The sequence below is a fragment of the Lemur catta genome, chromosome 12, assembly GCF_020740605.2.
Source record: "Lemur catta isolate mLemCat1 chromosome 12, mLemCat1.pri, whole genome shotgun sequence".
In the NCBI taxonomy this organism is placed as follows: Eukaryota; Metazoa; Chordata; class Mammalia; order Primates; family Lemuridae; genus Lemur; species Lemur catta.
Genome location: NC_059139.1, coordinates 65,290,002 through 65,313,118, shown reverse-complemented (window position 1 = coordinate 65,313,118; position 23,117 = coordinate 65,290,002). Strand labels below are relative to the sequence as shown.

General features: G+C 38.5%; 1 protein-coding gene across 9 annotated transcripts in view; it reads right to left on the bottom strand.

The window, feature by feature from the left end:
- The window catches only part of CAST (calpastatin), a 102,347-nt gene that overhangs the window by 59,074 nt on the left and 20,156 nt on the right, over window positions 1-23,117 (bottom strand). For 7 of the 9 annotated variants that reach the window (XM_045566191.1, XM_045566190.1, XM_045566195.1 and 4 more), the window contains exon 3: window positions 11,910-11,981. In XM_045566191.1, coding sequence (XP_045422147.1) covers window positions 11,910-11,981 — 72 coding nt within the window. Of the gene's footprint in view, window positions 1-6,032; window positions 6,167-11,909; window positions 11,982-23,117 lie in introns of those variants that run through there. The other 2 variants (XM_045566196.1, XM_045566197.1) reach the window with 2 other exon arrangements.

Sequence of the window (23,117 nt, the reverse complement as noted above, 5' to 3'; positions counted from 1 at the left end):
AGCTAAGCTTGAAAGAAGGGAAATCTACAAGCAAACAAAAGGAGAGTGAACTCAAAGTCCTCCAGTGAGCAAGGCTGAGGCTGAACAGCTCATGGGGATGAAACAGATAACACAGCCTGGACCTGGGAATTGAATACTCTAATGAGAAAGGAATCCTGGCCACAGGCCCCATGCTAAGTTACTGTCATAAAGCCAGGACTACTAAGAACTGATCATCCACAAACATAAGCCTTGAAAACTGCCTACCTGTCCTGGGCAATGTCAAGGAAGCTTTCTTTCTGGCTGGAGTCGTGAGCATAAAAACAGACATCCATGAGAAAAAGGAATCCCAAACCTGTGCCACTGGGCATTCAAGATCCAAATTTACTCTATCCATGTGGAACAGAGGCCTCAAGACAAGATATTAACCCTGATGAAATTTCAACAATCCCAGGCAAGAGACATTAAAAACTACTTAGTAGAGATAGATCTACAACATAGGAACAAAGGGATTCTCGTGGAAAACAATCTTCATTGAAAATGAGTTTCAAGCCACATTTTCAAACTTAATCAGGACGTAAAATATCATATGGGAGAGTCAGCAGTTAGAAATATGGAGAAATTGCACAAGAACTAAATGTAATAGAAAAATATGAAGGAGACTTTAAATATGTTTAAAAATTCAAAGTGTCAAAGGATAAAAATCACAAATCAAAAATAGGTGAAAGCATAAACTACACATAGCTAAATAGAGATTTAAGTGACTAAAAGATAAATCTGAGGATACTAACTCAGAATACAGCACAGAAAAATAAAGAGATGAGAAATATGAACTTCTTGTTAAGACTCCTGGAAGATTAACATTCTGGCCACCAATTTCAGTTCCCTGCTATAGACCCAGTCCTCTGAACCTGATGCCTCTTTTTAAATAAAATATTATGAAAAGATGCATGTCTAAAAGCATGTGAGGCACTGTTTTAAACATATTGTTGACATGGAAATATTTATATTCAGGGACTCTGATGGTTACTAGCCTTAATAATGGAGTTATATAAAAGGATTTTATTTTCCCTGTTGGATATAACACAAATTTCTATTTTCACAATAGGTAGGACATAGAAAAAAATATAGGTAATTGAAAAATGTACAAATAATTTTATTCTCTGCTATTTTTCCTGGCCACTCTCTCACTATAGCTGATAAAGAAACCATATGCTCAGGAGGCCAAGCCCCTGATTTCTCTATAAGAACGGCACTTTCTCATACTTTCCAAACAACTCTATTCTGGGCAACCCTGGATGTTCTAGGGTTTGGCCCAGGTCTTTGGTTCTTAAGTCACTTTTATGGGGTCCCTCAGTCCATTACAGAGTTCAGAGAGTATGCTCACATAGGAAGCTGGCCTTAATCTCTTATGGCAAGAGTGAAATGAGTCCAGGCCTTGCTCAGACTCCAAACATGGGCTGTGAACATCAATCAATTCAGTTCACAGGAGACCTTTGCTATGACTCAGAAGTCTGAGCCCCTGTGGCCGGCTAAAATTCTCACCAAAATGTCACTGCACTGTTAAGGCCAGAAGACTCCTTATAGATGGGCTTTTTATAGTCTAATTCACTTCTGAGAGCAGTGGTTCTCACACTTTAACAGGTGCAAGGATTCATCCAGAGAGCATATTAAGCCATAGATTGCTCAGCGATTCTGATTGGGTAGGTGTGAGGTGGGGCTGGGGAAATGTCCATACCAGGTATCTCAGGTGAAGATTCTCCTGCACCCTCCCTTTGAGGACCAAGAACCTTTTCTTTTCTAAGGATACCCCAACTATGAATGCACAGCTCTCTGCAATTCAGAAGGCCTTGCTTAGATCACGATTACATTCATCATTCCTTAGTAGTCCATAAGCAAGAGACTCGAATCAATGTTACCTTCGCCATTCATTTACATCTTACCCATTATGATCACTATGTACTGACTACAGGGCGAAGGCAAATTATAAGTGTGCTGGCAAGATAAAAAAGTTTATTAAAGTTAACTTATTAAATTTAATAAAAGTAGACCCAAATGCTCTAACATAAAATTCCTCCCCAAATAAAGCTAAATTTTAGTTTTTAAACAGTCTTGCAAAGGGATCTGTAGGAAAACAACAACAACAACAAAACACCAGCAACAAAACAGACCAAGCAACAACTTTGTAACCAAGATGCGCTAACCATTTCTGTGAGAGGCACCAGGGAAAATAATAAAAGGTGAGTAAACCAGATATGAGGTTCTCCTCAAATAGTAAAAGATATGTATCCACCAGGTGGCAGCTGCCAAATATGAAATCAGAAACTAGACTGAGACAAATGTGTCAGAAATGAGAAATGGATGGAATTCAGGGGCAGGTTATTCTGTTGATGAACTTGTCTATCCTCTTTTGCACCTTGAGTTGGGTGTTGAAGCAAGAAACAGAAATCTGAGCAGCAGGAACTTGCAACCCTCAAATCTTGCTCAGAGAACTGACAAAACAACCCCAGTCAGCTGTGGGGGCTCCAATTAAACTCTGTAGATCCCCAGGATGAAATAGAAATCTCTGATAGCTGACACCTGATGGAAATCCAGCCCCTCTACAAGGGGAGGTTGCAAGAACATCTCATCAGAAGGTCCTAGAATTAATCAGAACTCTCAATCCCACCGAACAGCACATGTAAAAGCATGCAAGGAGAAACTGGAGTGTCTCAACTGGTAGTTAGGAGAAAGCATGGGAAGAGGAGATTAAGAAAATAATAAATGAGGCAAGCCAATGCTTGGGAAGCAGAATTCTGAGCAGTCCTGCCTTCGACGGACTGTGCCTCACTCGAATAACATCCCAGTCCCTATAGCCTGTGGCTGTTGGTATTTTCTGCCTTGGACTTGATTCCTGGTTGCAGATCTCCTTTAAGGACTCATATTTCTAATCTTTATCTTCAGAAAAACAAGTCCCCAAGCTTAACTTCATCCCTCTTCCCTCAACCTTCCACTCTGCTTTTATGGCACCTTGGCAGCAATGTTATTTAGCACTTTCACATCATCTGTATTTGATATGTGGGCCATACTTCTGAATGCCAGCATCATGTCTGACCCATTACAGAAGCTCAAGGAAAAAAGAAGAAAGAAAGAAAAGAAAAAAGGTTCCTTATTCACCTTTTTTGATTATCCACTCTTTAATTTTTCACCAAAGCAAAAACAGATATTAAGTTCCAAAAACTCTACTTGTAAACCCTAGAGAATAAAAATGAGTATCATTTTACCATTTCTACCTAGCTAGGAAAAATTTCTGTATTGGTGAAACAGCATCTTAGGGCTCTATTCATATTAGTCTTTTTTCCAATCGAATAAATATTGAGCATTTACTATGTGGAAGGCTCCATGGTAGATAACATGGAGGTACAAAGATGTGTATCCTGTCTTCAAAGGGCTCACAATATAGTAAAAAGTTTCCATTCTGAGAATGAAAGTAACTATAGTCAAATGAGACTTTAATCTGCGATAACCTTTCATGTGCTAAAGCTCATGTTTTGAAAAGTATTCTATGGAGAACTGTGAACTGCATCCTGAAAGACAATACAGTATTGTGGCTCTTACTTCTCAATCTTTAAAATGGGCAAAATAAGTGTATTTACCTTGTAGCTGCATTATCATCACAGCATGTAAATGCTCAGCATATACTTACAACATAGTATTTTTCAGTAAATGTAGCTACAACTATTAATATTCTTTTCCAGTATTGATTATGCTGATCAATTCTTTTACTGGAACCTATTACAGTCATTTCCTAATAATTTACCATTATTGCTTAGGGTAGACAACAGAGCACTATAGGGCATGGGACAAACATTGTCATCTCACTAATGGTATGATTACAGACAGCTTCCACCAAAATTTCCAAAGTCCAAATAAACAGACATGCTCAGAAGCCATCAAGTTTTAGGAGATATTATACAGTGGCCTTAAAAATGGAAAATAATGTGATTATTTTTGTGGTTTTCCATCAAAATAGCATAGCTCACTTGCTCTTAACCAGGGGAGGCAGCACCCAACTGGTCATTTAAAATGTGTGAGAGTGCTTTTCATCATGCTCTGGCATCCACTGGGAGCAAACAGTTCTGCCCAATTCAGAATTGTTATCCAAAATGCCAAGAGTATGCCTGTTGGGAAACATTGGGTAGATGACATTTTTAAGCCAAGAGCTATGCACAGAGAAAAAATAGAATGTAATGTTTGTGAAGATCTATTATACTTTTCCAGGTTACAGATTGATAATTCAATATTTCAGAAAAACTATGGACACACCAATGCTAAAATATATATTTCAGATTCACATGATCTCCAAAATGAGGGAATTGTAAGGTATAAAGAAAGAGAAGACACAAAGATAGATATGTACATAGAAGAACATAAGTTATAGAGTAGTGAGATAATTCATATTTTAAGGAAAAGTAAACAGTAAGAAGTAGTAATGGCTCAAAGATATAACTGTTATCATAAACAATGAATGGGAGTATAAATATTTGGCTGATTTCCAGAAGTTAATTCAAATTTTAAAAATACTTTTTTTCTTTTTGGTTTTATTCTTTCAAACTGTTGTTTTATGTGATATCTTTTACCTTTCCACTGTGGGAGCAACATTACACTCTGCAAATTTTACTGGAGAAAAATCAAGGAACTGAAACTCACCACTAATTCTGTAAAATCAACTCCTCTCATGCATTGGTAATCTTCTCTCAAAGCATGTGAACTGAACCACCCCACATTTACGCTTGAGTGCGTTGCTTCATAAACACTGTTGCACAGTCTGCAACGCACACTTGTTTATAACAGACACCAAGAGTCCTTGGTGCACACACAGGGGCTCCCTCTTCAGCCTCATTGCTATAGGCAGCTTATGCTTCTACATCAGTCTACAGGTGTGGCCTTTCCTTGTTCAGCATGATTTTGCTAAATTTGCCCACTTCATTGTAATCCTATACTGCCTCCTAGAACCCAAGCAGCACTCCCTTCCCACCACGTTCCCAGCAACTCAATACTCCTCTGAGATACTGAAAAATCCGTGTGCAATAGTTGAATTCGTGCCTGTTAGCAAAACATCAGGAAGAAGCTCTCTGTAGTTATTCATTAGAAAATAAACTTTCCCCCCGCTGAACAGTGGATGCCACTCCTTGCTGAGCTTCCCTGCAATGCAGAGGCTTTTCCTACAGAAAACTTCGCTAACAGCAGGTTTCCGGAGCCGCTGATTAAGCGTTGATGTCACTCTGATGCTTACTTAGGTGGGTTCCTAGAAGACCAGGCAGAGGCCCCAGAGGCCCGCCCCTGAGGGAAGCTGCCTAAACTCTCTGCCTCGTTCTGTCGAGCTGTAGAATGGGGATAAAGAACTTGCCTCTCGCCCGTTTATAAGCTGGGTCACTAACCCCTTACAAGAAAGAGTTTGTTAATCTCTGTGAAAACACTTTGTATTCTTGAAAGATAGATACAAAGTAACCCTCAGTGATGTTATCACACAACAGTCTCGGGCTGTGTTCAAGGAAATAGCACCAAGGCATGTTACGACAGTCCCTACACCACACCCGGCACGGATCAGGTACACAGAAAGGTCGCACAGAGTGAGCTCACTCTCTAAAACGGAGGTCATCCCGGGAGTGGGGGAAGGGCTGGGGGAGGCGGAGGGTTATCTCTAACCCTAGAGATAAAAGTGTCAAGTCAAATTGACATAGGTGCTGCTTTTTGTCGTTGAGCACTTGGCCTGGGCCACACAAATCCCTTGTTTTGTAACCCTACGTGCGCGGTCGCCAGATACATTCCAGCTGAAGTGCCAGTAACAGTGTTACCGACACGGAGGGGGAGTCGACAAGAAACAAAATTGAACTTAGATCCCATCTGGAAAGAAGTGTATCTCCAGGTTCGAGATACTAGCAAGAGCGATCGTCCCAAATCTGGGGAGTGCGCCGCATGCAGGGCCGGGCCCAGGGCGCCGGCGGCGACACCCGTGCCAGACGCGCAAACAGAGGCAGCCTTGGCGCAAAGCGGCGGAAATCAGTACTCACTCTGCCCGCGACTCCCGGACCCAGGAGACCTCAGCTTGGTTTTCAGGATGTTTGCATTGCTGGTTGGGCCGGGCCCCGCGGTTTCCGTCTGAGCCCCAGCTGAGCTCGCGAGCGCGGCGGGAGGGGCGGTCCCCGACGGCGACGCAGGACGCTCCCCGCCCTCGTCCCCGCCCGGAGCGCCGGGCAGCGAGGGAGGCCCGGCCCGCCGACTCGTCAGGAGCCTGGCATCTGGTGGCGGACTTGGTAACGCAGCCTGTGAGGCAGACCCGGTGCTGCGTGCGCTGCACACTGCCGGCCGATGACAGGGCTGCCGCTCCCACGGCCTCACCCCATGACTCCACCAAAATAAGGAAGCAACGGTGGGTGGATGCCCTTGCAAACGCACTCCCCCAAGTGTCTCTTTTGAGACTATAAAGTGAATTAACAATGATCACAACCAGGGATTCATTCACAGATACATTTAGAAATGTGCAATGGACTTTTTAAAAAGAGCAGTTTAACAGAGTCAGAATTCTACTGAATTATTATTATATATTATCATGATTAAAAACATCAAAATTAATAATGGATTTGAAGCCATAATGAAATATAAATTCATGAGTCTATGCTACTATAAATAAATGAATGAATAAATAAGTAAATGGAGGGGGAAAAAACCCACTTTCTTATAGAAGAATGCCAACAAATAAATATAGAGTGAATGATGGAGTTAGAGAAAAGAGTTATGAAGTTTTAAAAGAAATATGGAAAGCCAACTTCCCCCAAAGCCATAAACCAAGCACGATAAACACTCTGGACCCTGAACTTGGGGTGAGTAGGGAGGTGGTGGTGGTCCGTGTTTGAGGAACACAGACCTCAGGCCTCGCTAGTGACAGCTGAGGCAATGACTCAGATCTTTATCCAGGCAAAACAGAGGTGACAGCCAGCTGTCATTAAAAAGGTGGAGAACTCATCTGCACGGCTTCATGCCCCACATATACCCCAGCAGGCAGTCAAGGCAGGGAGGGCCCTCTGACTTCCCCTTCAAGGGCTTCCTTACAGCCACCATATTTATTTTCATTTTTCTTTCACTTCTGTCAAAGCTGGTGAAGTAAGAGTCCTTCCAAGTCTAAGATTTTATAATTTCCTGAGCAGACAGCCCTGTCCTTATCATTCTTCTTGATAAAAATGTAGCTTTAAAAATGTCTTTTGTGTTGCTCATTAGTATTATCTTTCCTTTTTAAAGATAAACAAACATCAGTTCACCTAGGTTTCACTGACATTCATTTCTCTTGGGACAAAAACAGCACAGCGTGACTTATCTGGGCCACACACCAATAGGAGTAGACCCTGGGCCCCACAGTCCCCAGAGTTAGGCAGCTCAATGAAGGTGAGTATTTCTGTGCCCCTAAAGAGTATAGATGAGTAATCACATGGTTATGAAACAAATTTTTCAAAGATTCTTACGCTACAGGTCAGGTAGAAAGGGACTCCTTTCCTTAGAGATGAAGGGAGACATTATTGTTCCCCTGACGTGCTAAGGCTATCACAATCCCTGAGGGTCATCCTTTCTCCCAGTGTGGTCCTCGGATCATCTGCATCAGAAACAACTGGGGGTGCTTATTAAGTATTAATATATAAAATCCTAGGCCTTGCCTCACCTTGGTATATTAGAATTTCTCAGCTTAGAACCTGAGAATCTACATTTTAACCAGATTCTCTAATCAATTTTTAGGTAATTGGTGGGCTGGACTATCTATACTCAGCACAGTTCAGCCTTTTGCTCCTCAAAGTGTGGCTGCCAGACCAGCAGCATCAGCATCAGCTGGGAGCTTGTTAGAAAAGCAGAATCTCAGCCTCACCCCAGACTTCCTGAATCAGAATCTTCATTAATAAAAACGCCACTGATTCATCATGCACATCAAAATCTGAGAATTACTGCTCTGGATCTTATTTCCCAAACTTTGGTTATTTGTACATAGTATTTTTTAAATTACCTACATAGTATTTTTAAATCTGCCATAACTATGTTTACTTAACTTTTTAAAAAATAGATTTACTTTAACCTTTAATTTAGCCTGTCTTAAGCAAAAATATCCACAGCATTATGAGTTTGATGTGCTAGTTTACTTTTTATAGCACAATAAAAACATATTCATAATTATTAAAATAAAAGTGCTTTCCTAGCTAACACAGAGTCATCTCAAACCACACATTGAACAAGGGTACTGTGGGGTGATGCTGACATTGAATGGCAGAATTCCACAACACCCAAAGTTTTCCAGCCCCTCATTCATACCATGGATGAGAAAAGTAAGAGCCTGGGAAAAGAACTGTGTAGGCAAAGTTAACACATCTATTATGACAGGACCAGGACCCAAACCACAAAAGCATTTCTCTGATGTGAGCTTATTTCTTTGTAGATCTCTCCTCTAGGCTAGGAGAAAAGCCGTTTGCTCCTTCTGTTTGAAAGGCCTAATGTTGCTGAACAACCTGACATCAATGTTTTTCCTCCTGTTCAATTAGATAATTCTTCTGTTTTCCTTTCTGTAGTAGATAGCTGTCATTTGGCAGCTGGCCACACATTTGAAAACTCTCACCACGTATCAATAATTTCCCACCTCATCAGTGTGCACCTTCCCAAAGTAGAATCCAGAAAACTCACACCCCCAGATTCCCTGGTAGCAGGGTTGAAGCACATCACTTGTGCTGGCCAATCAGATGTGCCAGAAAAGAATCAGACTGGAGGTGTGTGGAGGCCACTGGCAGGAAATCCATATTATAATAAGGCCTTTGGATTGGCAGTGGTAGAGTTTCTGTCATGTGGTCCTAAATGTGGCAGGTGCTGAGCTGTGACGGCAGCAGAGTTTTAGCATGAGAAAGTTCCATGGTGTTGCTGCATATTTTTTCTGGCTGTAAAGCTTTAGATTAGTTCTGTTGGACCCTCTTGCATTTCCCTACAAGCTACCCACTCTCCCTTAAGAAATTCCTTTTTGGATTAAACTAGTCAGAGTAGATTCTAATTGGAACTAACAATTTTAACCAATACGTCTTCTTAATAGCATGCTCATCTACAGAGTCATTCCTAATGCAATCTGAATGTCAGTTTCCTCACCTGAACAATGAAGTTGTTGAAACTGAAGTTGTCTGAGAAGTGTTCCAGCAATAAAATTGCATGACTAATTATGGCTCACAACTATTTTCACCCTGGCTTTATATAATTTCTGAAGCCTTGTTAGTCTTCATTATTAATTTATCAAAAATTAAATTTTAAGCACTAAGCGTTTTACAATAATTATTTTGAGTTAGAAATGTCTCTGCCACTTAAGAGCTTTGAATTTTTCAAACCCAGAACTATTAATACATGGCAGAAGGGATATTATCTGTGGGCATAATTACTCATTTGGTAAGAATTCTCATAAAACAGTTCCACAATATATGGAAACCATCCTATAATGTGCAGCTTACACATATGCTTCAAATTAAGTATTTAATTTTTAAACAGATTTTTTAAGGTTTCCTCAATAATTATAAAATTATCACTTATTTTAAATTTCTAATTGAATCTGTCCAGAATTTAAAAAAAAACTAGAACTAATTTTACTGCCAAGTGTATCTACCATTTTGTCATGCCTTTTCTGAATGTATTGGGAGAATATTATTTTGCCTCTGTGTGCTATGATAATTGTGTAATGAAAGCCTTCAAGTTATCACAAATGCTCTTACCCCCAAATGCTTTTCTAAATGATGATTGGGAATGGTAATCTTTAAGGAATAATTATATGAATTATAGCCATTCCAATCAGGCACCAAAAGGAGAAATAAGCAAGTATATTTCTTCAGTACATTATAAGAGTTAAAGATATGAGAAAGGAAGAAGCGAAGAATTAAACCCTGGAAAACTGATGTTCTGGAAACTAGTGAAGGAAAGTGAGTCAGAAAAACATAGTGAGAAAGAGCTACAGGAGAGATAAGAATGGAGGTGGAAAAAGGACAGTCGAGGAAAGAATTTCAACTTTGCTGTTAAATAGTAATACAATAAACATGAGGCTAAAAAGTCTCCACCTCCCAGCTGTGTTTCTTCCTCCCTCCCACAGCTTCTTAAGACAAAACAGGGTTTGGGGAGACAGGTCTAAATTCTCTATAACCATCCCATCTCAGAATGATTGGATGATAACTTCCATGTGGGAAAAAAAGATGGAAAGAGTCTGATGATGATTAAGTTCAAGAAAAAACTGGGTGTGGCTCTCTGCAATATACTGGACCTTCATAAGTTCAGGTAATGGCAATTCTGGAAACATTCACAAATAACTCACTAAATCTCATTGGGTGGGCGTTTTGCTAATGAGGCTTCTCATTTTTCGGTGCATAACTTAATTGTATGTTAAATACAAGTCCTTAAAAACAATCTTTTTTAGTTGGAGAATCTTTTCTTGTTGTTGTTGAAGACCTAGAAACAGCAGAATACGAGGACTAACAAGAGTAACTACAGGAGAGATACTGTTTCCAACACCTACAAAATGCCAGGCCTAGGGTGGAGTGATTATATATTTTATTTCATTTAAGCCTCTCAACACCTCTGAGAAGAGAAATCCCATCCTCATTTTACAGATGAGGAAACTGAGGCTCGGTGTGACTAAATAGATAATAAACGGCCAAGAGGAAATTCAAACTCGTGAATTTTGTTTGGCTGAGTGGTCTCTTACCCAGTGAGCATCAATGCTGCAGTGTCCCCAGCAGCGGTAACAGAGTGGCTAAAATAGAGCAGACCCCAGTTTTGAATTTCTATTTATCCCAAACATTAATTTACCGCCTGTATTTAAAATTCATAATCTTTCAATGACTTTTATCCTTTTGCTGGCTGGTAGAAGAAGAGCTTTGAAAAGGTCTGTAAAACACACTCATGCTTCTTAAACTAGGATGGCATTCAGCTTTAGAGGGTTGAGTCTTCTCACTCCTTGGCTGCTTCTTGGTTTTGGCACCTTTAGGGGCTTGCAGAGCAGCCAGAGCTCTGGGAGGCACTAAAATATTAACTCTTCATCAAGCAAGTGACATATGTGAGAAAGTCTGACTTCCGTACGATAGCCACTAGTTTTAAATGCTTATTTTAAATAGTTGTATAGACAGTCTTGAAATACAGGTTAAGGTTTTAGATAATCTTGGATTTACTAAAAGACCACAGAGTTGAAATGGGCTGAACATAACTTTATTTATCAAAAACTACTAGCTAAAATTTAGTTTCTTGTCTTGAAAGGTGACATTTCAGTGATTTTTATAAGTTGGAAAGCTTTTACGTGTTATATTACAAAAAAAAAAAAAAAGTGCTTACACAGAGCTTGTAAGATCCAGCATTCCCAAAGACCTTGTATGACAGAAAAGCGGGGTTCGAGCCCTACCTCCATCTTACTGGCCTTGTGAGCTTGTCAAGGTTACTTACCCTCTTTGAGTCTTGGTTTCCTCAGATATAAAGGAATAATCATAATGAGGCCGTGAAGGGGTTGCATGAGATAATTACATACAGCACTTAGCAAAGAGCCTCATGTGGTTTATAGTCATGAGGAAGATTTAGGAATTACTTTCTGAAGACACGAGAGGATTATATTTTCACTCACAGTATGTGGAAAAGTCCAATGTTATCTATAGATATTCATGATAATAATTAATATTTGTTGAACACACTATTATATGCCAGGAAGAATTATAAAAGAAATGGTTTTACTAGGTTTTAAGTCATTCATGTCATCATTAAGAAATTATATCCTCTTCTCCAGCACAGAAATGAGACCTTGTTCCAAAATCTTCAGTGACATACAGACATTGTTTGCTGTCCCTACGGCCCCACACACTAATGAAGTCCCTGTAGAGTAGGGGTCTTTTCGTGTTCAGGAAGTGACTGACCTTAGTGGCAGGGGCTGTTCTACCAGCATTGCTTCTGGAGGGTTGACTGGTCCCAAGGCTTGCTGCTTTTTTCTTGAAAATAGAAAATATTAGTTTCAGTGGGGGAAAATGCAATATATTAGTAACAATGTAGTCAAATGGAACTTTGCATATCAATATAAATATCTTCTCAATCAAAAATTAGACTAATATACTAAACACATCCAAAGTAAACATATTTTTTAATTTTTCATAACTTTGCCTGGAGACCATATAAATATTGAAAAGGAAGAGCAAGTTGAATAAATCTCAATTGTTCAATAGTCAATGATTTTGGAGAACTGCAAAAATCCTCACATGGGCAGTTGTCCCACCATAATGTGCTTCCAGAAACAACGTCGCTTACTGTGGAGCAGTTGCTTTCTCTCTCACAGTGCTCTAGAGAGTGTACAACGGTACAGCCTCTATGAAGGGTGATTCACAATATATGTCAAAGCCACAGTTCTATTTGTAAAAATTTATCTTAGGGAAACAATAAGAGAAGAGCAAAAGGCTTTTTCTTCAAAGATATGCATCACAGTATTATAACATCAAAAAGCTGAAAACAATTTATATACAATAATGAACGTTTAGTGAGTACTTATGGTATGCCAGGTAATATTCTATTAGAGGAATACAATTATAGAGAGTAGAATATGATACTCTAATAATAAAGTCTATTAGAACATTATTCTAAGTGCTCTGTTTTAAATACCATGTGTAACAATTTATTTAATCTTCACATTAACTAACTAATAAAGCTGGTACTATTGTTATTGCCATTTTATGGGTAAGGAGATCAAGGTACAGAATGAATAAATTACTTGTAAATTACTCATTTTTTACAAAATATTAATAGTAAAGGGCAGGATGTCTGCTTCAGACTATTCTCTTAGCTACCTATACTGACTCCCATAATAGGGGGTTATGTTATGGTACAACTACAGGTGAAATATCATGTGGTTATTAAAAATCATTTCTAAGAAGGCCATTTCATTAAAGATATATTATTCACATTTTATATAAAGAAAAGTCAGATTATGAAATAGGATGTATAGTATGATCCCTGAAGTTCATATGGGTTTATTTTCTGATGGTGTAAAGGATAATTAAAAAAAAATTCTTCTTGGGCTTTTTTGTATTGTCTTATATAACCATTTTAACTGAGAAAAGAAAAATAAATGAAAAGAAAAAGGAAAGGCAAAATACACAGTTGCTTTCTCAACAAGACCTTTATATCCTATACTGCTGACTTCTGGATATCTATATTGCAAACAAGCAAGCATATAAATTATAAAGCTTTATAATATAAAATGGTGATATTATGCTCCAGGGTCTATCAAATGTGAATAATGTACTATAAACACTGAATACACAAGGGATTATAATGCATTAATTAGCTGATATATAGCACATTAAAGTGTTCTATGTCTAAGTAGTACTTACTTTTATATGCATAATTGAGAATAATTTGGTTTAATTCTTTGACATTTAGAAGAAATATTTAGCCAAATTTATATTGTTTAATTTATTGAAAATGCCTGCCTTGGAAGTTTGAGCTGAAGTATTTCCCTTCAGGGTAAATAATGCCTTAGCATGACAAAAAAAAAAAAATTACAAGTTAGCTTGCTGTCCTCCAAGCACAATCTCGATGTGTCCACTGGTTGACTACCCTCAGAGTATTTCATGAACATCACCAGAGGGGACACATTTTGATAAAATGCTACCTAGGGAGCCTCTGAGGCATTTGCAGGAGTTCTAGCTCCCAGGCATCATTTGTAGAATAAACAGTCTCTCTCAAGCATACATGCACTACTATCAACCACGGAAGAAAAAAATCATGGATAAGTGTGACAGAAACAAAAAATCATGGATAAGTGTGACAGAAACAAAAGTGGCTGCCAAAAAGCTAGTAATATGGGTGTGATGTGTAAGATGGAAAGAGGAGGAGATGGCCTATATTTTATCCAGATTGCAAGTCTTTTTCAAATTATGATGTATAACAACAAATAGCTTCTGATAACCATAATGAACAAATGGATTCAGTGTAAAACACTGGGCATTAAGACATAAAGACAAGAATACAGCAGTAGGGGTATCCATTTCAACTTCATTATTCATTTCACCCTCCCCATTTTCCAGTGAGGAAACTGAGGGAGGCTAGGTCATTGTCTAATGCGGCACAGCTGCCTGGAACTCCAGCTATTAGCCTTTGGTCTCAGTTACAACTAGGAAGGCCACGTTCCAATCCTGGGCTGACTATAGATTCCATTCACTACATCAAAGCCCACATACTGCAGCACAGCTCAAAGTCTGTAAATGAATTCCACTACTTACTATATATCAACTAGAATTTGCTCATGAGAATAAAAACAACTTGCTTTATGGCTATGATGAAACTATTAACTTAAAAATATTAATAATAACTGTTTAAACTTAATACAAATGCTGATTTTTATTTTAGCTCTACACCAACTCAAGTTTCACTTAAAAAAAATGACTTACTAATAAATTCAATGTCTTTTAACTCAACTGAGGATCCCTCAACTTTCCTGTGGGTATGATCTGTTACACCAAAGACTGGCTTGCCCTCAGAGCTGCCTGGATTACTTAGTCTATAAAGGACAAATTTAGTTCAGCTGAAATTACAGTGGAGTTTGTAAAAATAACCTTTCATTAAATTTTGGTCTCACAAATATTTACTAAGCCCTTTGTCAATGTCAGGCACTTAAAACACAAATACAAAAGCTTAGAAACGCATACACATATGTAGCACAGACTCTTTATTTTCAGGTTAGTAACCAGAGTTTAATTACAAATTGTTTTGGCCGATGTATAAGACCTGGCTTTCTTTCTTCATTTTTATCTGACTTCATGTAACCATTTTGTTCCTTCATTTGTTGGACAAACTATGAGCCTGGTCCTATTCTAGGCAATGGGGATATAATGACCAATTAAACAGAAAAAGCTCCTGCTCTCATAGCGCTTACATTCCAGTAGGAGGACTCAGCCTCTAAATAAGTCAACAAAAAACAAGATGATTTCAGAGAACACGATGATTGCAGGGTGATGAGTGCAGAACAGACTGTAAAACACGGTGGTGTAACAGAGAGTGAGTGGCTGAGGGTTGCTTCAGACAGGATGGACAAAATGAAATGGACAAAATGAAATTTGACTGCGACCTGACTGTCGTGAAGAAAGCAATCATGTAGATCTGAGATCGAGGAGAGGAGGCATTCTAGGTGGACAGAGCAGTACATGCAAAGGCCTTGAGGTGGGAATGGGCTTAGCAAGTAGGAGGAACAGAAAGAAGCCAGTGCAGCCAAAGCTTGGTGGGTACAGGTACATATACTAAGAGATGAAACAAGATGTAGGACCAAGATACTTAGTCTGATGTGATGTGCATTCAGGATGGCCCTACAGTCAGATGTGTTTGGGAACATCAATTTCTGCCAGGCTCTGGTCTGCTTCCTGGTATTGGGGTATCAGCTGGCCCCCAGGAGTCCTCCCTTGCCTCCAGGTGGAAAGTTCTCAAGGTCCTCTGGCTTCATGATGCCTTGTACTTAGTTTTGTAGGAGCCTTTTTCACCCCTGCACCCGTTACAATCAGCATCAGTCCTTAGAAATCTCACCCTGGCCTGGATACATCTCTCACCTGGCTAGATGTGCATACTCACTAAATAGTGTTGGGCTAGATCTACCCTCAAACAGAAGCAGAAACTCTCAAGACAAGCTCATTTGTGTATGATTCTACATTTTTCCTAACGATGATATGAGCTAATCTCTAAAATAAAAGATTAAGATGTTAGATGAGAATGCTAATCCTACAAGTTCAAATTTTGAGTTAAATTGATTTTATTCATTTCCATAAATCCATAGACTAAAGACCAATGAGCAGATTTTTCCTTGCCAACCAGTCACCTTCCATCCAGTATTTATGTACACCTCTTTGTTTAATTCAAGTTGTACAGGAAGTAAACTATTAGGAACATCCTGCCATTTTTCCCTTTTCTGTTGTCAGGTCTGGCTGAGTCATTCCCTCCTTGCAATTCAGCAGTCACAGGGCCTCAGTCCTAACCATTGGCAGGAGCAGAAGTGTAATACTCTGCGCCCTATTTGCCTCTACTGGACCCAAACTCTGGGACTCTAAGTCTGGCCCATTTACAGAGAACATGTGTGGCCCCTCCTGCTCACGAGAAGAGTCTCAACTTCACACAGAAGCAGTCCTATTTCCACAGACTAAGAATCTACATCCTCGACTGGAAGCGGCTCCCTCGCCTTCAGAAGTATTTCCCATGTTGCCATCCAAGAGACCAGCAAAGGAAAACACCTCACGCTTGAACAGAGAAGTGCAATAAAAAAATGCACAGATTAGACTGATTGTGTCAGCTGTTGCAGGAGGGCATGAAAAGAATTGCATACCTTTTTTGTATATTTATTTGTAGTTCATAATAAAAATTATTTACTAAAGTAATCAGCACTCAAGTCTTAAAAATTGTTTTCAAAATTTCAATGAAGTTCCAAGAGCCAGGCAAAGAGTTGCTGTGTCACTATCACCTAAAATCTCAGGGAAGTCCCTCTGAGTAAAGCCACATGTTGTCCTGAGACTTAGTGACTCTGCAAAGAAAGGCACTACATTCTCTAGGATGATGGTTCTACTTTTTGATTTACGTAGCAAAAATCCTGGTTCACCAAATGCCAACTATGAGAACTTGGGCAAGTTTGTGGACATTTCTAAACACCGATTTTCTCAACTGAGTAATGTGAATAACACTATTCATATCTCAGAGGGTGATTCTGAGGATTAAATGAGATGAGATATGTGCTCAGGTCTGTGGCCCACAAGTTGGAAATCCCTGCTCTGAAGAGAGAGGCCCAAAGTCCTTGAACAGGTAGTAATGGGACAGACTGACCTCCCCAGGACAACCCCAGTGGGTCTAGTTTTAACTCGTGAGAAGATTTAGTGGCTGCTGAAAATTTTATTTGAACTTTTATTATTTATATAATAAAAAAATTACTTTTTTATTGAATAGAAAAAGTGATTTTTCCTTAGAACTAGCCCAATTCTAATAATAGGACACAGTTAAGTTAGTTGGAAACAGTTTGATCCTTTTGAGATCTGCTTTTAAGCTTAGTTAGGTTGGACCAGAGCAGCCTTTAGAGTATGTGATATTATGACATAATAAGGAATGCATACAGTCATGCACCAAATAATGATGTTTCCATCAACAATGGACTGCACATCCAACAGTAGTCTCATAAGATTATAATGGAGCATATATAGAACCTTGACAAATGGCACTTGATACTGGCATTGCAGATCAAGCAGGGGAAATGACTGATATTCATCATGGTGCTTGGACATTTGGTTTTCCATATGGATAAATATATATAAATAAAGTTATACATATATAACCTAGGTTTGTGTAAATACACTCTGTGACATTTGCACAATGACAAAATTGCCTAACGGTGCATTTCTTACACTTGATGAAATGTAGTATTTTTCAGGATAAAAATTTTCATTAAAATATGTACGTTTTGACATTTTTTAAACAAATCAATTCCATTACTTAGTAGTCTATAAAATGGTGAGAAGCATTGTGTTTCCACATGAAAACACATGCTTTATTTGAAAATAGTACCTAGAAAGATTGTCTTTCAAAAGTGTAGGCAGATTCCCCAACACTAGCAATTATAAAACTGTGACTTTTATTTACAAATGTTCTTTTACACTACAGTTTAAGTAGTCTACAAATAAGTACAAATTGGTTTTATTGCCAGAAGAAATATAAACATGTGCTACCAAAAATGCAAAGCAGTAAATAGAATATGCTGGCCCCAGGAAACACATAAATAAGTCATAATGCATCAGTCTTATTAACTTACAACATTATATAGCAATTCAGGTACTGAATGAAATGTCACGTGTATAATGGTCTCAGTAACACACACTATGGTGAGCACACTCCTGTAAGGTTTTTTTGTTTTGTTTTATTTTGTTTTATGATTACTCAGTTCCTATGCATCACCTCCAGGTGGAAGTCCTCCACATGGTCCAGCTCAAGTCTTTCTAGTCTAGTCTTGACTAGGAGTCAAGAGAATGCTCTCCTTCTCTGGCTCCGCCCCTGCTCTGACTTAGCTTCCTGCTAAGCCTCATTTCCTGCCTACAAAGGAGGAATAGCTACACCTACCTCATGGGAATTGGAATGATTTAACGGGCTTTATTAAAAGAAGGCACAACACAAGGAAGAAAGAGGGAAATGAAGAGGTAGAGAAGTGAATTTACAAAAGTTGACAACAGTAGTAGGGAAGTCTATGGAGTTGGCCTCCATATTATAAGGTAAAATTCTTAATATGGGCAATTTTATGATCAGTATCGAATACTAGTTAAAAGCACAGACTCTGTAAAGTGAGTTCACCGGGCTTCACTATTAAATAACTGTGTGACCTTGGATGGGTTACTTAATCAAGCTGTGCCTCAATTTCCTCATCAGAAGGATTGGGTTGCTGTAAGGGGTGTGTGTGTACATGTGTGCACACATGCATGTACACATGTATAATGCCTATGTTAGCTATCATCATCAAACGATCTCTAGTTCTCTACTACCTTTACCAATCTACAGAAGAACAGTGCTTACATTATTCTCTTCCTTTCCTGTCAAGCCTACTTTTTATTAAGACATTAATAATGACTGTATATCACCCCCTGGGAATACTTACAATTTAAAACAAGACCCAAGGGAAGGCAATGCTTAACTCAAAGGTTAAGGAAGTTGCTAACGGTAGAATTTCAGACATCAAAAAGCCAACTAGGAAAATAGTATTAAGACAGTGCTTTCTGAATATATCTACTTCATAAGATTGCCCCTGCAGGGGTGGGGATGGTGTATATCCATAAACCTCTTTAAATTGTATGTAACATTTTTGGGTTTTTTTTTTGTATTCATATATGTGCATAGTTTTCAGAGAAAAGATCACAGTTTTTATCAGATTGCTAAAGGGACCATGAACCAAAAATATTTAAGAATTCTTGCTCTCCAAGCTACCTTTCTGGATAAGTCCTTATTTTCTGTCCATGTTCTCTTCTACTCAAACACATGCATGTGTGCACATACAAGCACACAACACACACACACACACACACACACACACACACATATACCAGCAGCAACCTCGTTCTAGAAATACCTCTTGGGGCTCCAAAGTAAAAAGGCTCAAATATACAATATTTCTCTAAGTTCTAAGCAAACAGATGCAGAAGTTTAGTTTCAATCATTGTTAAAAGACCTTAATCTTTTATTATCTATGCTGTTTACTATTCTTTTTCTTCTGATTTAAAAAATATATTTAGGATAAAGAGAAGGTAGGAAGAAGAAACATAAATTATGCAAAATCCTTACAACTACTTTCAGTTATTTTTTATATTTTATGAATATAAAAATATGTACAACATATTATGTTACATAAATAGAATTGTAGGCCTTACGTTTTTAAAAAAGTTCTACCTAATATAAACATTTTCCTCTACCATTAAATGTTTTTCAAAGTATGGTGTTAAAGATGCCTTATTCACTACATTCGTGCCATAATTTGATCAATTCATTACTTCCATACATGTGTTTACTTCTTAGTTTATCAAATAAAGCTATGATAAATATCCTTGTATACAAGTCATCAAATATACCTCTGATTATATACTTGGAAAAAATTCCTAGAATTGAAATTTCTGGGTCAAAAAGGTTTGTTTTTCTTATTCATGACTGTCAGCCATTTATTTCACTTTTCTAAATATAATTTATGTTCTTATTAAAGGAAAAGTTTAATCACTCTTTTAACATTTTCAATCAATTTGCCCACTTTTATTCAAAGAAAATTTATATATAAGAGCAAAAGCAAACCTCTTCTTAAAATATACACATACCTAACACACACACACACCCCTATGCTCTTTCAGAAAAACAAAGTCAACCATGTGATCACTGCGAAGGCAAGAAGTATTTTATTCCTTAATTTCTTGAACACTGTATCACAACAAGGAATACCTACTTTTAGCCACTGGGTGTCCTCTGAACCCCATGTTTGACATTCTCACCACCATATCATATCTAACAAATACTTCAGCAACCTCTCTTCTTTGTACCGCCATTATCTTTTAAATTCATTAGTTATTCAGCTTTCTATTTCATTATTCTGTGAAATAAATGTATAGTTTCAGAGTATACTGAGACTATTCACTGTATCAAGAAAGGAAATAGGGAAAAAGTAAGTGACAAAATCATATTCAAAGAAGCAATTTTTATCCCAAGGACTAAGTGAAACCAAAATTGGAATGTGAACATGAGATCGTTTTAGCTCTCAGTTTCCTATAAGGGAAATGTTTTTCTTCAAAACTGTATTTGCAGATTTCAGAGTTCAAAGTGATAAGTTACTAGAATGTGCTAAAGTCCAAAATTCTTCTCCTGAAGGTCAAATTAGAGGTCATTTTAGGAATCAGAGGCTTGATTTTTAAAAGAGAGAGCCCAGAGATGCCAACCCTAATATGAATAATATACCAGGAAGTCTGAAATCCTAACAATTAAGATAAAGTATTTTTAGAATTCTCTTGTGAGTTCTTCCCAAATAATGTCTGTCTTATTTGATATTGATTAATTGAAAAGTAAATCATTTACCCATAAACAACTGGCAGAGAATAGTACCAAGAAATCTCTAACAGGCGAAGCATCTCCATCACACTGACAAAGATTCTCTCTTTTACCAAACTCTAGTAAGGCTCCTCTGAGCTCTTTTTCAACTAGGCCTCAACTTTTAGACCTACCTGTTCATCTCTGCCTTGTCCAATTTTAGCAAGAATCCTGCTAAGTCATGTTAGCCACAATTCCCCATCCTTGATATCTGATCACCCTCTGATGATATCTGATCAGGTTCCCTCATCCCCCAGCATCCCCCTGGTGTCTGATCACCTTGGCCTGCCTTTAGCAGGAATCCTGTTAGGTCAGTTTAGCCAGAATTCCCCTTACCCTGATGCTTCCTCTTAGTGATTTTCCATCTACTGACTCCCCACTTTAACTTATTGTATTCAGAGTTGAATATTACCAAGGCTTTGACTAACTAGAATGTCATATTTGAGAATGATGTACAAAGAATCCAATTTTCAAAACTAAGGTTGACTTTATGGAGCCAATGTTTATAAAGCCCTCTTGGAAAAACCAGCCACCCCTATAGTCTCTCTCCCCTACTGCAAAACGCCATTGTGGTGGGCCCTACATTGATAGCAATGGTCCTGAATGAAGTCTGCTCTACCACTCTTTAACTGGTGTCAGGCATAATTTTTTTCTTTACATACTTATTTTTTTCTGTGTAAATAATCACTGGTTTCAACTTCATTTTTTATTTTTTTTGCTTCATCTGCTGTTTACGTAAATCTATGTACACTGGAAGAAGAGTCATGTAACCAGAATCTCCATTCACTCTGCATCCTCTTAATCATAATCATGGTACAATGGGTAACTTCTGTTATTCCATAGTAACAGTTCAGATGAGGCCTGGCCTCAACCCTCATCACTCTGGAAGTATCAACAGCGTCAGCCCTGCGACTCTCCACTCCTTCCTCCACTCTCCCCACCGATGACCCTGAGCATGCAGCTTCCCTTCCCCCTTTGACTGCTGCTTCTTTGACTTACTCATCTATTTCTCCTTCCTGTCTCCTACATGTAGGCATTCATCAACACTTGCCTTTCATTTCTGTCTTCTCTCTCTACACTCTTTTCTTCAGTAATTTCAACTAAGAATTTTGGCAGTGAGTGTTTGAAAGAAAGATTAGATGGGAGCTTGGGCAGTTTCAAAGGAAATATTTTAAAAAGTTTACCAGAAAGAAGACTGAACTAATGTGTGGCCTAAAGAGAAATGATTAAATAAAAAGTGAAAGGAAGGCCGGGCGTGGTGGCTCACGCCTGTAATCCTAGCCTTCTGGGAGGCCGAGGCGGGTGGATCGCTCGAGGTCAGGAGTTCGAGACCAGCCTGAGCGAGACCCCGTCTCTACTAAAAATAGAAAGAAATTATCCGGACAACTAAAAATATATATAGAAAAAAAAAATTAGCCGGGCATGGTGGCACATGCCTGTAGTCCCAGCTACTGGGGAGGCTGAGGCAGTAGGATCGCTTAAGCCCACGAGTTTGAGGTTGCTGTGAGCTAGGCTGACGCCACGGCACTCACTCTAGCCCGGGCAACAAAGTGAGACTCTGTCTCAAAAAAAAAAAAAAAAGGAGTGAAAGGAAAGAAGGAATAATTAAAGGAACCAGGTCCTGTGAGAAGTGGGAAGACGTAGGACCAGCACCTGCTCCCTTCAACCAAAACCTCTCTCATGGTCCAATGACTCTTTGAAACTGTAGGTCTCTTGATGCGCTCTAGAGCCAGGCATTCCCAGAATATGGCAGAGCAAGTAGAGTAGGGAGGAGGAAAGAGGGCTCATCTTAAAAAGAAAATATGAAAAGAAAAAAAGAAAAAATGCTTACGTGCCCTAGGCACTCTGTAAGAATTATTTCGGTGTTACTCAAAATGTGCTGAGAAGACCACTGGCATAAGAGAAGAATCACCTGGGATAATTAGTAAAAATACTGATTCCTTGGTCCCACCTTAGATCTAAATCTGAATCGAATTATTGGGAAGGGGGCCCAGAAGTCTGAATTTTTCATACTATCTCCAGGTGATTCTTAGGTATGTTACAACTTGAGAATCACTGCATTATCTCATGTAATATCCAGGAAAATGAGACATAGAGAGTTTTTGAGTTTTTTATGGTACTAAGACCCTGCTCTACACATTTACTAAGCATTCTGTAATAATGCTACTTGGAACATAAAAGATCTTGTGATGTCAACTTGCCTTAAAGTTTTGTTTCCCACTTTTTATAAGGCTATGACAACTATCATAAACATTGTTATATGTTAAAATGTTGTTGACATTGTGAAAAGAATCATACATATTCAGTCTTTAGACAAAACAGGTACTTTGCTTTGGGCATGTATTCAGGTTATTATTCCTTTTTAACCAATCATTCCATTATCTTTGAGAAGTTTATAAAGTCTACATAGAAGAATGAAAACATTTTTGCTTTAAACAGGATATTTCTGGAATAACATTTAATGGATCTGTCCATCAGGTTTCTAGGACTCATGATCTATGCTGAAG